Here is a 16611-nt window from a genome sequence, read left to right on the forward strand (position 1 = left end):
GCTATCTGCGGACAAGAATAAGCTGATCTAATAAATTGAATACTTGATAGAGCTGCTGGATCTCAAGAAAGTATACCCATAAAAAATCAAGTTTTCAGCAATCGATGTTAAGATGCTCAAAAAGATACGAGAGCAAAATGTAGAGAAGAAAACCAATTGGATCAAAGACCAAAGTATTGTCTACAGAAACTTGGATGTGAGGCTTAGTGATTTGGACAAACTAAAAGCAGAATACCTTCAAAAGGAGATATCGAAAAAAAAAATTCAAAACGAGTAAATTCAAAGTGTTCGCAAATAGATCATCAACCTTGAGAAAACTATCAATCATCATGAATAGATTGTTCGCAACCAATTGTACTCAGAGGAAATATAAAAGCAAGCCACTCAAAATAAAAGCGGGTCGATCGCTAAAGAAGTATTGGGCAGAAATTCTAAACTAAAGACCACTCTAAAATTAGCAACGAAGATATAAGAAAATAAATAAAACATAAATTTCCTCGAGGAGGAAGAATAACCCTCAAATTAAGGCGTCAGATAACTCGAGATTTAGATGCTGAGGGCAGAGTTTTATTATGAGAAGTAGTTTGAGAGGAAACGAAGATAATACTGCAAAGCTATTGAAGATATTTTCTGCGAAACAACTGATATTTGAACCATACATATGCCATCACTAATCGAGTTTATTACAGAGCCATGCAAATTTTGCATATTAGCTCGTCATTCATTGGCTATTGATACATATTCATTTGATTTATGTGCCATATTTTGTAAGTGCGGCTGTTGAATAAATAAAATTTAAATGTCCTTAGAAACTGAATATTTTTTTTCATAGATTCCCTACTTTAATTAAATACTCGAAGGCCCACGCTCCTTGAACTACGAGTAATAAAATGTCACGAACAAGTTCATCAGGTCTCCTCTAAAAAAGAATACCAACGAGTCAGCTAAAAATTAAGATGATAAATCGGATCCCAAAAATATTCTAGACACTTCCAACATCTTCTCGGACTTGCAGAGATCGCAAATAATCAACACGAGCTGTCAGTATATTCCCTTACCGGTAAGCCAAAAAATTTATAAAAGCCTCCTAGTCGACGCGCTCAACAAAAAGACCAAAACTGGCAAAACAGAAATTTCTGTCTACTACTTCGACACCAAGAAGCATATTATCTTCACGAAAAGCGAATTAAACAAAGTATTTGCCATTAACTCAAGGCTGGATAACAGTGGAAAGCTGGAGCCGGTCATCCGCTGCTTCATCCCCTACATTGTCAAGCATTACTGCCAGCTTTTTCTTAATTTCGAACCCCTCGAAGTTGACCATGAGACCTTCGAGCTGAAATTGGCCAACTTAGAGAGCAGCGAGGATAAAAACATCGACCCTTTTGATTATGAGGAGTCAATCACATGGCTGTACGAATGTGGTAACATTATTTTGCTGCGTAAGTAACGAAATCGATAGAAGATAATGGAATGGCAGAACTCTCTCAACCGATTCAGCGATTCCGAAATGTAGGCCATTTAAATCATCACCCCCATGAAACGAAGATAGCTTATTTAGCAATTCGAGAGAAATAAAACCGTGAGCATGCTTAAATAAAAAATACTCTCTTACAACCAGTTGGGCAAAATAGTTATTGTCGCCTACAGTTCTTTCAAGGTCTGTGACCCAAAGAAAAAAATAGGCGACATTGTTGCAACTGATAGAGTACTCGAGGTCTATCGGGAAAAAGTTGCCACCTTTGAGGATATCGAAATATACAACAAAAATAGGGTGGATTCACTCTAATAAATGCCTCTGTTCAATGAAGAAGGACTTTAAAAAGTGCAACCCGATGCATAATTTGAAGTCAACTAAAGCTATCTTTGGGGTAGTCTCTATTTGCAGGTGAAAAGCACTGTGATAATTGAAAGATACGAAAACAGGCTGGTTTCATTGCTCTTCAATACCTAAAAAAGCGTGGAGAGGTCTATTTATACTCTCATTGGCATATCTTGTCGGAAAACCAGCAGTAAAGATCAAAATAAGATCATACTAAAGTTCATGGCGATTAAAGGTCCCTATATTTCCCAACCCCAACCCCAACCCCAACCCCAACCCCAACCCCAACCCCAACCCCAACCCCAACCCCAACCCCAACCCCAACCCCAACCCCAACCCCAACCCCAAAATATACTATGAATGCGTTATGCTGATTTTAATGTCATTTTGAATGATAGCTATAAATATATGAGTAACATTGGTAGGAGTATGAAAAATCAAAGTAGTTTGATGGCTCGGAGTTTTGCAGAAATGGCTCTGACGTGCTAATTCGTGATATTTTTGGCTGGAGCGCCTTCCACAATAGCCTAGATCTTCGATTTTTAGTGAAATAGTTCCATATTGTTTTTTTACATCAAGTTTCCGAGCTGCTTCAGGGTGATTAAGTAGTCCAAAATTATCACCTTCTCCTGCCTATCACTTAGATCTACAGATGCTTTCACATCCCCATACAAGGTCTTAATTTAATCACTGAGCTCCTCATCCAGGACTTTGAAGCCATTCCATTTGGATGACATCTCTCCGATATCTTTATCATACTTCTTTTGATACTGCTCAATAATTTGATGTATCTTCTGATAATCCTGTGTTTTTCTATATTCTACCGCTTTCCTATCGTCGCCCAAGCACACTAGTTCCTGCACGTCGCTAAGTTTGTCGAACACTAGGCCAATCATGCTGGCTTTCAGATCCTCACTGCATTCTGCCAAATTATTATTAATTCTATTCAGCAGCTTATACACGAATCGGCACATGTGAATCTGGGAGAGCAATTCTTTCGATATTTGTTTGCGATCGATGCTCACAACCTCGCTGCGCTGGTTTGTGTGATTCATGATGTGGTTGATGCTGCCTATTTTGGTGCTCGTGGTTTAGAGGGCTGTTTGAGTCCGATTGTTGATGGTTGAAGCTGTCTTGGGCAGGCTTAAGTTTTTACTCTCCTAGGTGGGAATATTTGTGTTGGTGCTCTTCATGAATGTGAATTTCTGCAAATTCTTCGGAGTGTTAATTGCGTTTTTGTTCAAGGATGTATCTCTGCTTTTGTAGGCTTCTTGCTTATTTTTTATACTGGTTTGAGTGTCCGCGTCAATTTCGGAGTAGGTCTCAATATGGTTGAAGGTCCTATGCGCAGAAGAGCTAAACCTGGACATGAAAGAAGTCAGTTCGTCGGGAGACATTCTTCTTTCATAGTTGACAGTCAGCGTTCGTTTCAAAAAGTCTTCAGAAGCTGCGCTTAGATTTTTTGGTAAGAGCCTATCAATGGGAATTGAAAGTAGGAGCTTTCCGAGTTATTTTTAAGTTTTGGCTTTCCAAGGAGTCTTTCCCGTCAACAGTTCGAAGAATATAACCCCGATGGCCCAGATATCACTCTTGAAACTATACTTATTGTCATTGAGTGCCTCTGGGGGCATATAGATCGGCGAGCCAACATTGTATGAGCTATATTTCTTGGAATCACTGGCCCGCATCGCAAAACCGAAATCTGCAATCTTGATCTGATTATTTCGGAGCAAAATATTCGCAGGCTTGAGGTCCCTGTGAATAATTCTATTGCAACTGATTTAATCGTAGCCATCCACTATTTGCTTGAGTATATCGATAGCTTCACTCTCAGGCATGCCTCGCTTGGCAGAAATCAATCGAGACAGATCCCCGCCTTCACAAAACTCAGTGATGATGTAAGTGTTGTTTTTGGTAGTGTAAATATCAAAGATTTCTATGATATTTTTCGAGTGCTTGAAACTCTTTAATACTTCTATTTCGGACGCGAGCAAATTGCGGTGAACTTCCCCCTTGAGCATCTTCATATCAATGACCTTGATGGCTACAGTTGCATCTAAAATAAATAAATAGAAAACCTGTCACATCATTCCTACCCTTGTAAACATAGCTCGAGTAGCCCTTGCCGATATTATGACCCAAGCAGTACGAGTAGTCTTCAAGCTTCTTGCGAGTGGTTAGGTTCTCACTGTTTTTATGCATCGAAAGCTTATTATTTGTTAATAATTTTATTACTTTAATCACCTTCTATTTCTCAAAACTATGCATTAATTTTATTTTGAGGTTCATGGAAAATAGACCAATCTCTAGATAATACTGGGATTCTTCTGATTTTCTATTTCGATCATTAAGAATGCAAAAATTGGAACAATTGAACAATTAACAATTAAACAATTAAACAATTAGAATGAAACTCTACTGTGCATTTGTTCGCTTATGGAAGAACTACTGCAACAAATGCTATCAAATAGGCTATATAATTAAGGTTTGAGTGCAGACTGCATAAAAATATGAAAATGAGATTTTTTCAAGCCTTAGACTTGTTCATTGAGATTTTTTTATCAGTTTTAGTTTATTCTTGAATGTAATGGATTTATTGGGGTTGAAATCTGGAAAATAGTATACATAGTCCTGTGCAGTATCACACTCCACATCCCAAAAATCCTGGGAGGTCTCTCGACTGAATGCTTTTTCAAGTTACATTTTTAGGGCATCGACTGCAGCAAAATTGAATACCCCTGATCTCTCTTGAGAGTGTACTCTCTTCCGTATTTATGCCATATCTAGCTTGGAGATTATTTTGAACGAATCCATTAATAATTCCGAGTGTTTTTCAATCTCGTATGAGCAACTTTATTGCTCGTGAACTTAATTGGGGCTTTAATAGAGGTGAAACTTGACATCAAGGTTCCTATAGATTTTGAGCGGATTTTCTTACTATTTTCGCCGACTCCATTTATGTCTGCACTGCCTTGCCTTCTTCTCGAGCTTAGCCTCTCGATTGATGATGGCTTGCTTGTAAGGCATGTAGTGGAGTTTGGGACACGTGAATTTGGTATGGTAAATATTCTGATCACTATTCTTTTCTTTTTTGCTGCAGAAATTGCAGCGAATGACCTAGAACTAGTCTAAGCCATTCTTTTATTTATCACGGACTGCCGAGTAGAATTAAAAATCAACCGCTTTTCCTTTGATGATCTATTTAAACTCGCCAAGGGAGATATAGTTAATTATGCAGTAGCTTATCGACTTAATCTCATACTGGCGCAGTGTCGAAGGCGAGAGGAACTCTAGCGATATGAGAGAAGGACTCTACTTCTCACCTACCGTGATCTAATTTATGGCTATTTTGTTAAACCTCTTGGAGGAATGAAAGTCTGAAAAATATCCTATTTTCCCCTGTTTGAGAATGTAAATTTTGGGGTTGATATCGATTGAAGTCAAAACTTCCCGGGGATGCGTGATCGTTGTTTCCAGCTTCTCCGCGATTTTCAGGATGGTCTTATACGTGATATTTTTAAAGAAGTGCAAATTGGAAATTATCTTGAGATTGGAGACTTGGTGAAACTCCTCCTTGAGGTTGCTGGGCAGATTTTTAATAAACAGATTCTCTTTCTCATAATTGAACTTGGCTTGGATTTTGAATGACTCTTCCACGTGGTTATTTAATTTGAATGAAAGGTTTTCGTCAATATTATTTTTTTCCGAGAGGTTGCGCAGTATTTTCAGGCTGGTGTCCTTTTCGATGTCTCTTGCTTTGAGTTCGCTAATGAGGTTGCCCACGCAGTTGATGTTATAGGCTAGGACCATGCAACTGATGGTCTGAATGAAGACAAGGCAGAGAGCCTCACGGAAGTTGACAGGCACGATATCGCCGAAGCCCACAGTGAGCATGATGGTGGTTCCCCAGTAGTATGACCAGATATACTTCTCATACCATGAGCAGCTATCGATATTCTTCTTGATGGTCCAGTTGTTGTCCTCGTCGATCCGGCTTATGATGAGCAGCAGGATGGCGACGAAGTGAGCAACAATAAAATTACGAATAATCAGTTTGAGTAGACCCCAATACTGCTCTTTATAAAACCGATCAAAGAGGAGCATCTATAACTTGTGGATCCTCTCGAAACAATCTGGGATCCTCAAAAAGATGAGCAGCTTGAAGAATATTTATCCTGGGTGTTCATCCAGCTACTCATCCAGCATTAATGCGATAAAGCAGACTAAGTCTATTCCGAACTTATTTCTCAAATAATATAAGGCTATATATTTGAGGTTTACGATTTTTTAGCCTCTGTTCGATGCCACTTTCACGAAGCCGAGTAGCATTTCGAATGCTATCCAGCACGCGCCAATGATCAAACAATACTGCATCTCTTCAGATTTATTGATTTCAACGAAGACCAGGGACATCGTGCTCATTATGCATAACACGATGGTAACTAGGAGGCTGAGGATTTAAAAAGATTGCTGCAAGTAGCTTGGCAGAAAAAGGCCTTTTTTCTGTCCTTTCTAGTTTTAAAATGGCTCGTATATGACAGGCTCCCTGTAAATTGAGTTTCGTCGCAATTTCGTGATGAAGATATTTTTAATATTCTCTACTTTATGATTCTTGATGACTGCCTTTAATTTTTTAGGTTCTTTTTGGTTGATTGCATTCGGATGCGATCTGTCGCTTGTTTACATCGGCGAGCTGCTCTTTCCTTTCAATTAATTGTGGGGGATGTGACGAAAGGGACTCGACTTCATGAGTGATGGCTGCGTGTCACTATCGAGCATTTAGTTTTCTATTTGCATGTCTTCTGAGAAGATTGCACGTTTCTGTGGTTTATTTTTCTCTAGCTGAAGATAATGCTTCCGGCTTATACATTATTCTTTGTTTTTCTATTTATTTTTTGCTATCCCCCATTAATTTTCAGAGTTAAGGGAAGTACACTAACTTTCAATGACGGCATCGATTATTTTGGACCGAAATGGCAATTAATGTTTATAAAAGCTGACAGTTCGCTTGTTACGGTCTTCCATTACTATAAAAGGCTGCTGTAATTAAATATGCAATAATATGACAATTTATGAACGAAAAGAATCTGAAACAATCAGAACGAATCTATATTTTATTGAGATTTATCTGAAGATAAATGGTCTATTAAGACAATTTATCATTTATTTGCGTTCTATCTATTCATGCGTCAAATAAAGATTATAAAAGAAGCAATAATTTTAGTAAATATATTTGAGCAACAATAGTCACACAAAGCCTCTTCAGCAGTTCATGAGAAAGGCGTGAAGTTATAGATTTAAACCAACAAATTGCCATAATTAAGTCGATCAATTATCATTTGTCAGCCAGTAAAATAGCTATGAATTTAGAAAGATCAAAAGCAAACTAATTATCCAGACAAAGCAATCACCGATATATCACAAAATAAAATTGTATGAAAGAAAGAAGGAAAGAAAGAAAGGTGATTTTGAAAGTCTCAGCTGCCATTGATGGGACATAAAATATCGAATTAAAATTAATATCTTTACAAAAATGGACTTTGATGGAGATTGCTATAATTCATGAGAATCTTGTTGCTATTAAGCAGATTTAATAATATCATTGGTATGCCCCCGAAAGAGCATCGGATAATTTCTTATGCAAATTCAGTCAAAGCGTGGCTCTGTTCCGACAACACGATAAAGTCATTGACTAAGCTGACTCTATACCTCAGAAATTCAATGCTTTTAATTTCTTTTGTTTGGCTGCTCATTTTCATGAAACATTTTCAACTGCGGCCCGAGCAATCTTCGAACACCAACTCCTCTGATGGGGCTCTCTAATAATTGCAGACTTCTCCGCTCATTGGGACTTTTATCAAAATGAGGAGAGTAACAGCACTGCTTCACTACAATGACGATTTGTAGAAGAAGAATGCAGGCAAATTCTAGTTTGTCAACTTCAGAAATAAGTGTTCGCTTGAGAAAGGAGAGTGCATTGAATTCAAATATTTTGATTTTTACAAGCATACTCCGCCGTTGCCTACTTCGTGCGCTCAAATCCCAAACAAAAACCCTCGAAAAAAACCAGTCGTGATAAGCAATTATTTAGTACTGCATGTGCCTTTTCGGGCTCCTTCGCTCGAAAGCCCACTGAATTTCGTTAAAACATTCTATGATTCCGCAGTGGCTGAATGCCCTTACCCCTTTAATTTGTACGCTTTGAACAGAAAAAAACACCTGCATCTCGGATCTGAAAGTCTCATCTCAGCCTATATCGAAGAGATAAATGTGGCTATTTAGAAAATTGCAGGTTTTCGATCATAGAAATTAACTATACTGGCGTTTCAGGAAGGATCAATTCTAATGCTCAAAGCCTTAATGCGAATGAAGTTAGGGGTCATAAAAAAAATCCAAAAAATTGTCTACATAAATCTGCTATCCCCTGATAATATAATTGTAGGGAAGTAAGGCTGGAGATATGTAAATGATATAAAGGACTAACTGCTCGCACAACGGGCAATCTCTCCGATCAGGTTCTAAGCTTTGAATATGACAAAAATGGTTTTTATAAACACAGGTAAGTATAACATTTATCCATCGGACTATTCTCCGATCTTATAAATGAAATATCGCTTACTTTTTCAATTGAATAACAATAGCATATCGGGATAAAAAACGAACTTATTTTCTTTAAGAAACTCAGTGTTCATTGAATCCAGGCTCATCCACAATGTTAGATGTTTGCTGTCCGCTCAAGAATATTTCATGCATGCGAACTTCATTAAAAGCTTAGTCATTTTTATGGTCAGATAAAACTTAAATTCAAATGATGAAGATTCTTCCGAGAAGGCAAGTCATTCTGATTTCGTTAGAGACACTGAACTCTACTTCTATGATAATACGCCCTCGAAAAAGCCTGTTGTAAACTCCAAAGTATCTGAGTATACGCATTGTCAATAGACTGCGGTTACTTTTCAACCGCTCACCATAGCATAAAGATAAAGTTATTTTTGCAATATATTAGGCAGTCAACAGAGGCAAGGAAATACTAACTGTTACTGGGAGTGAAAGAAGTTTTAATTTGCCCTTTTATTGCGTGAAAGTTCACGTCAATCTTATTTGCTAACAGCTTGAAAGGAAAAAGTTAGCCCTTCTTTTTAGTGGTGGCCCCATGATGGAGATCTACAACGACAGGCTGGAAGCAGTAACTCGACGCAATTATAACAAAAATTCAAGTTCGTATGTCATCGAGAGGCTGTAAAATAGCTCCATTCAATATTTTCTAATCGTTAATCATTAAAATCGGCGCTGCTCTCTCAATTTTATTTAAATATATGCGCCCTTCAGTAATCCCATTTCCTCAAAAAAGAGCATCTTAAACTTCTCACTATTCTCATTCGCCTTGCCTCAAAAGCCTTCATTGCTCACAACTTGCCCTCATAATCAGAGACTGCTATATCCTGAAGAGTTTAATAAGCGGACGCTCCAAAAATACACGATTGCAGCCGAATACTTGCAGCCTCCAAATTCAGCATCAAAAAATGAATATGACTGCTATATGGACATCAACATGTATGATATTGTGCCAGATGCAGTTTCTCACTACTGGATAATCGAAGTTAATGTGGTCGTATTCACTCTCCTATGCAGTTATGTGACTAAGCAGAAAGTGCAGCATCGATATTTCGTGCAGCTGATCGTGAATATTATCCTCACTGCCTTCATTCGGTTGAACTACCCCGAGCCTTAGAGCTCTTGCCTTTATATTGTCAACTTCTTAATGCTCGTGATGGCAATTACGATTGAGAAACTTCTGTAGATTGTAATCATGCTTACCAGCTTCCCTCAGGAATACATTTCGGCAGGTTCTCAGAAGATAATGCTAGTCATGGCTTTTATGACTTCAGTGCTCAAATATCCCTTTGAGGAATATTTATAATAAATTTCAGCATATAAAATTATCCTCCTTTCGCTGATCTTTTTAGTGAACCCTTACAATGCAATTTTGCTGTTGATCAAACTGTTCTTCATCAGCTAAATGGTTACTTACAATCACAACCATCTCCTGAATGTGTTTACAGTGGTGTTCTGGGTCTATGCGAACTTGATAGAAAAATAAAGAATTGAGGGCTCTCTCACTTTAATAAAAGGCGTGAAAAGCAATAAGAATAAGCAGAGCATAATTCGTCCCAAAATAGAGCTTCAGAAATAGGTAGGAGTACTTGAGTATTTACTGATCTGCTCATTCGTATTGTGCATCGATGAGTCATTTGTCCTCGCGGAATCGATTATAAGTTACTATATGATCCTTCTTTCGATACGAATTTGTTACTTTGCTAGTCAGACGAACCAAATCCAAGACTAGAATAAGGAATGATCGCATCCCAAATAAATATCATCAGCATGTATTAAAGTGACTCTTCCTTAATTATATGACATTCTCATATTCATTTATTCATTTATTTAACAATGAAGCAGATTTACAGAAAGAGAGACAGAAGCATTCAGGATAGGTACACAACAAGCCACTCATTCCGAAATAATTGACTCAATTCATATCTACTTTCATGAAACTAACGAAACAATTTGATAATATGGCAAAAGATTGCTAGGATTTACTGTTCGAAGAAAAATTCCCTTTATTAAAATATTCAATTATTCGCAAATTTTATTTTAAATTCATATTGATGCATGCAATGACCATTTTCCGATATGCAATAGTTATTTGCAGGAACAAGGAGGGAAAAATTTTATGTGTGAAGGAAAATTTAAACAGAGGATGGTGGGTTCCTGGTGGAAAGCTGAATATGTATGAAACATTCTCAGAAGCAGCCATCAGATAGTGCAGGGAATAATCTGGCATAGACATACAAATTAAAGGAATTATCCGGATAGACACTGGAAAATATTTCACCCAGAACGTGCTCAGATGCATATTCTACTCATAGCCCCTCGATGAGTCCCAGACTCCCAAACAATCGAGTGATGAACATTCCTAAAGGGCATAATTTCTCTCATTGAGCCAAATCTAAGATAGAAAGGCCTAGTGGAGAAGTTCTTAAATATTCGAGTTTCCTCAGTATATTGCAAACAATGGCACAATTTACCCAACTAGTGTTTTCATATAAAACTTCTGATCTGAGACTATTATAAAGTTAGCTACAAATATCATTTTTCATAGAGCTGCTCAATTTCGACATTGGAGTATCCTAGTTATTTGAGAATCTGCGAGCCATGCTAATTTAAAGAAGGAGGCGGTAGTGGTTCTGCAGGCTATGCCTCTGCTCTGATTGGACTTCGTACATACTTGACATTATTAATTTATTTTACGATACCCAGGTCAGTTGCCGTTCTACTTTTAAATGCTTCTGATAAGCTGTTGACCTTGGCGCAAGGGACACCTTCCAAATGAAGCAACTCAATTAACTCTTTTGCAGTGTAATTTGATAAAGCTGAATTTAAATGTTTATCAAATGCTTGACGATTTTGAACTCGCCTCTAGTTAGTTTGAAACTCTTCGTGGTCTTTTAGTTTTAAGCAGCTCATCAATGCCGAATATTGCCGAGGAGTGCCGACACAGATGACAACAGGGATGTCCTTTGTGTGATACAAGCCATAAGGAACTATGTTTGGGTGATGATTTCCAATTCTTTGGGGATCCAAGTTTCCGTTTAAATAGTTGGATCCTTGATTTATCAAAGAAGCCATCGAGCATTCGTATAAGCTTGTTTTTAAATGCATGCCCTTTCCAGTGATTTATCTTTGTAGCAGTCCTGCCAGAATGGCATTCGCAGCATATAGGCCAGTTATTACATCCGAAATCGCAAATCCTAACTTGAATGGCTATGTGTTGGAATTGCCTGTCAAGTGCATGAACCCAGTTTATGCTTGAATAATATGATCGAAGGCAGGGCTGTTTTTCATGGCACCATAATCTCCATATCCGGATACCGAACAATAAATGAGTTTTTGGTTGTACTGTTTGACGGTCTCGTAGTCAATCTATAGTCTCTTAGTCGCCCCAGGAATAAAGTTCTCAATGACTGCATCCGATTTCGTGATGAGCTTGTACAATACTTGCTTGTGGTTGTTCTTGCTAAAATCAAGGACTAAACTCTTTTTATTCCTATTGACAGATTGGAAGTAGGTCGAAGTGGAATCCGACCAAGGTGGGCCCCACTTGCGAGTGGGATCGCCGTCTGGAGATTAGATCTTTAAGACTTCAACGCCGAAGTCAGAGAGTACCATTGAGGCATAGGGCCCGACGATAATGCGAGACAAATCAAGAAGTCCCAACCCCAACCCCCAACCCAACCCAACCCCAACCCCAACCCCAACCCCAACCCCAACCCCTATCTATGTTTCAAAGTCTGCACATGATAATCATAGCATTATCGATATTATTATGGATGATATGATTCGAATCACGAAGTAACACAGTGAACGAGCCTAATCTATTTCATGAACTGCCATGCAATAATAAAATTGTAGGCTGTTTATCATATTATATTACTTTTTAAATCGCACACATCCAACTTTCAATTGCATATGGATTATAAGAAAGATGATCGAATAGCAAAAGTAATTTACTGTCGAAGGCCTACGGCCTATTATTGCCGCTAAACTCAACGGACTTGTCAGTGTCCTAAACGAGCCTTTCATAAATATGCGTAAAATTAAAGCATTCCTCGAGCTCGGCATTCCCGACGAAGCCGCGATCATTCGCTAATACTGTTGGAAACTCATTTTGGGCTATCTGCCAGAGAACAAGTAGCTATGGTAGGCCAAAATAAAAGAACAGTCGGCCACATACCGAGAGTTCATATCTATGTTCTTGCCATAGCATAAATTCGAGGACTATCCTCTCATCTTGAGCAAAAAGCATGAAAGGTGGACGAGCTCGAAGAAGATTTCTCATTATGGGAACAAATTTAAAAAGACACGTCCAGAACCCACGCCTAGCTATCCTTCTTCTCGATGTCATCACCCGAAATGATGATCCCCTACCTAACCAGCGCACGCAAATAAAAGTTCAGGTTGATCAACGGGGAAGAAGAGAACTGCTATAAGAATTTCCTCAAGGACAAAGAACTGCAGAGGAAAACCTATCGATATGACTATATGTCAAGAATCCTATACATCTACGCCAGGCTGAATCCGCAGATCCTGTACGTTCAGGGCATGAATGAAATACTTGCCCCCATTTTTTACATCGTCAATGCCAGCAAGCCGCCGAATTCTCCAGTAGAGGAGGCGAGTTGCTTCTTTATGTTTAACAACGCCATATCGGATATCATTGAGCTGCATATCAAAGATCTGGATAAAAGTGAAAATGGAATTTATGGCAAACTGAACCAAATCAACGAATGCTTGTTGTGATCGAACCGAGAGTTTGGCATAAGTTATAAAAGATAAAAATTGACCCATTCTTTTACTGTTTCAGATGGATGACACTCCTCTTCGCGCAGGACTTTGCTCTCTTCGATACTCTCCGCATCTGGGAAAGCATCTTTGCAAGCGAAAATCGAGTTGATTTCATGAATTACTTTGCCATCGCAATACTCATAACGGCCAAAAATTATATACTTACAAATGACTTTGCCAGCGTCCTCGGCTATCTTCACAAGATCGGAGAAAATTTGAATTTGTAAGAAGCGATAAATACAGCAAATGAGCTATGCTTCGAATTTAAAGGCCATGACTTCAAATAGCACTCTGAGAAAACCAAACAACTTTTGAAAACCAAAGATGAGCTTGAAAAGTAGAAGAAATAAAACTCAAATAAGTCAAGAAATTTATCGAAGTTTGCGTCATATATTAAAGACTTCATTTGATATTCCCGATACTTCGATGCTTAAACCTACCTAACTGCTGCCAATGCAACGGTGAGCGTTTATTTGACGAGCATTATTATTGTTGTTGCAGTTATTTGAGATGCTTATAGAATAGTATATATGTAAAAGTGCCATGAAATCAGATCATTTTTTGGAGATTTGATATCACATTCCAAATGCCCTCCAATGCATTATCAGTGTGTTAGTTTATTTGTTTTTGGACTGCGGCAACTTCTCGTGAAATAACGGCATGAACTTCTTTGATGTGCTATTTTTTATCAACTTTTTGAGCCAATAGTGTTCTTATATCTAAAATTTTGGCTTAGATTCCCTCCATTGCATACTTTTCGAGACTCTCCTCGAAGTTCGCGGAATTTAGTATATTTCTATTCTATTTAAGAATTTCAGAATTGTTAAGTAACTCTTTGAAATGGAGAAAATGAATTGGTAGTCTTTTTGTATAACTACGCTTTCTCATTTATTTTTGTTATTTAGTTTAATTCATTCTTATAGGCTTAACGTTCCTCAGATATTTCTAAATAAATTTCTTCCATTCTGTTTTGCATCTCCCGCATTTCTCTGATCATTTCGATACGAATTCCACTCATTTCAGAGCTTATTCGAGCATTAATAATATGCATCAAACATTCGCCTATCTATTCTGTGATATCTTTCTATTAGATTGTGCCTGGAGTATTATCATCGTCATTTTTGTTAGCGAACAACGCATTAGTTATTGATTTGATTCGCTAGTTTAGGAGAGTATTGAAATGTTAGTTTCGCATGATTGTGTCGATGATGTGGGCAGCGTCAGGATATTAGGAATTGGACTCATGTGCCATTGTTGGGAATGGAATACAATTTCATAATAGAAGCATAAGTTACGGGCATAATATATATTTTGATTTATATAGCAGAACATATCGTATAAAAGATCTAATAGATCTAATGACATAGATAAAATATAGATAGGGAGAATATAGATAGAATATTTATAGAATATAGATAGAATATGCACAATATATACAATAGAGCCTTGACTATTCTTATATGAATCAAATGACAAGTTACTCCTCGAGGGAGTTCCTCTAAATTTTGAGCAGCTTCTACTTTTTGGATTGCTTGTATTACTTTATGGGATAGGAGATGATGATGAGAGTGGCGAGGACCGATGAAATCACCGGAATGAATATCATCGTGTACTTTATAAAAGTCTTATCCGGCTCTGTCAAGTCTGCCACTTACTTCGAGTATGCCTCTGTGCTCCCTATCCAGAGGATGACTCCACCCGATGCGAATTTGTCAAGCAGACTATACATTCCGAACACAAATGCACCCGTTTTGGCTTTCGTTCCAATTACATCAGATATGAAGTTTATGCCTGTTCCTAGAATCATCGACTGCGAGACCCCAATGAATACAGCCAATCCATAAATTACCCATCCGGTGCTCGGCTCTAAAAACAAAAACGAACAAAGCGATCCCACGCATAGAAGAGTCCCCACGCCTAGTGCCATTTTACGACCGAATTTCACATAGAACCAGTTAAGGCGGGAGCTCGAAACGCTCGAGGAGAAGTAAACAATCAAGGGCACAAGGGCTACAGTAAAGGGGATAGAGGTATCTGTTTAGTCATTGAGGCCAAGATTAAGGACCCCGATCAAGTAAAAAGGGAGGAGAGTTCCAAACATGTTGGTGCATAGGCGAACTCCCATGTAGCAGATTCCAAATAAGTAGAATTTAGGGAGTTTGAACCAATCGAAAATAGATTCGACGGGTTGCAGCCTTTGCTTTGGTGCACTCCTTCAAGGCCGTCAGAGTCTTCAGAAAACTATACACCCGAGTGCACATCTGGTTTATCTGGCCTCTTTCGATCCTCGAGTTACTGTTTCAATTTTTAGGCCTTTTATTGGCAGGCCGCCGAGAGAGGTACTTACCGGACGTTGACCAAAAAGAAAATACTAGTCGACAACCCCAAAACGGCGACGACGTAGGAATGATCGAGTACTCGAGGGAGGGGTTGTTCATAGTGGAAAATATAATTAATCCGAGGCCCAATACGATGAAGTTGGAGAGGAACGTGAAAGAATTTCGCAAGTTATTGAGCTTGTCCTAGATTAAAAAAAGGATTACCCTACGCTTCCGGGAACAAGTGAGAGAGGGGACGAGGCTCATGTGGCTGATCTGGAGAGAGGCCCACCCGACGTTGAAGAGTCCCGGGAAATAGTATAATACAAATACTAATACACTTTATTATCACTCCGAAAGGTCTGATAAATGGGAATATAACAAATAATCACGACGATTACTCCCCCTATATACCAAGGAGTCCTTTGACCTATATTTACAAACCAATTACCGAACCGAGTTTGATTTTATCGGACAATATTCCAACAATGGGGGTGGCGAGACCATCGCAGATCTGCCCAGAGAATAATGCAGCAGAGGCGGCATCAGTCTTGACTACCCTTTTGAGGAAGAAAAAGAAGTAGTTGAACCAGCAGGCAGCAACGAGATCATTGATGAAATGGCCGACACCATACGCCCATACTTTGAGATTGTCGAGATCATCGAACCGATTGATCCGATTTCTGACATCAAGCAGATTTTATGTTAAAACGCTTTCCTTCAAGACATCTTCGTCATTGATTGCTTACTTATTCTCGGTCGTCATAATATAAAGTTGTAATAGGATTTATTTAATATTAATGTTATAGTCTGTGTGACTATAATTGTTGGTGAATATAACAGATAGTGTTAGGTCCATGCTATTATTATACTTTATCGGCGAATCAATGCTACTCGAACTTGATGCTCACATTTAATTTCAATATTCCGTTTCACTGTTTTTAATCAATTCAATAAAATAATATTCTTTGATGAATTTTATGCAATGACATAAACGGGGTTGGGGTTGGGGTTGGGGTTGGGGTTGGGGTTGGGTTGGGGTTGGGGTTGGGGTTGGGGTTGGGA

General features: G+C 38.4%; 1 protein-coding gene and 1 pseudogene across 1 annotated transcript; both read right to left on the bottom strand.

The window, feature by feature from the left end:
* Positions 1-5155: 5155 nt before the first annotated feature.
* LOC148299284 (uncharacterized) lies at positions 5156-5926 on the bottom strand. The gene has a single exon (XM_088276235.1). The coding sequence runs from the start codon at positions 5924-5926 to the stop codon at positions 5156-5158; it is 771 nt and encodes a 256-aa protein (XP_088132361.1).
* Positions 5927-8948: 3022 nt separating this feature from the next.
* Positions 8949-13008, bottom strand: LOC148299285 (succinyl-CoA:glutarate CoA-transferase-like; annotated as a pseudogene).
* Between the last annotated feature and the right edge of the window lie 3603 nt (positions 13009-16611).

The sequence above is a fragment of the Brachycentrus maculatus genome, unplaced genomic scaffold (assembly GCF_059751285.1).
Source record: "Brachycentrus maculatus isolate JH-2025_06_01 unplaced genomic scaffold, ASM5975128v1 h1tg001211l, whole genome shotgun sequence".
Lineage (NCBI taxonomy): Eukaryota > Metazoa > Arthropoda > Insecta > Trichoptera > Brachycentridae > Brachycentrus > Brachycentrus maculatus.

Bases quoted from the DNA above. Each gene is read 5' to 3' on its own strand.
- LOC148299284 (XM_088276235.1), bottom strand. From the start codon at position 5,926: ATGCTCCTCTTTGATCGGTTTTATAAAGAGCAGTATTGGGGTCTACTC.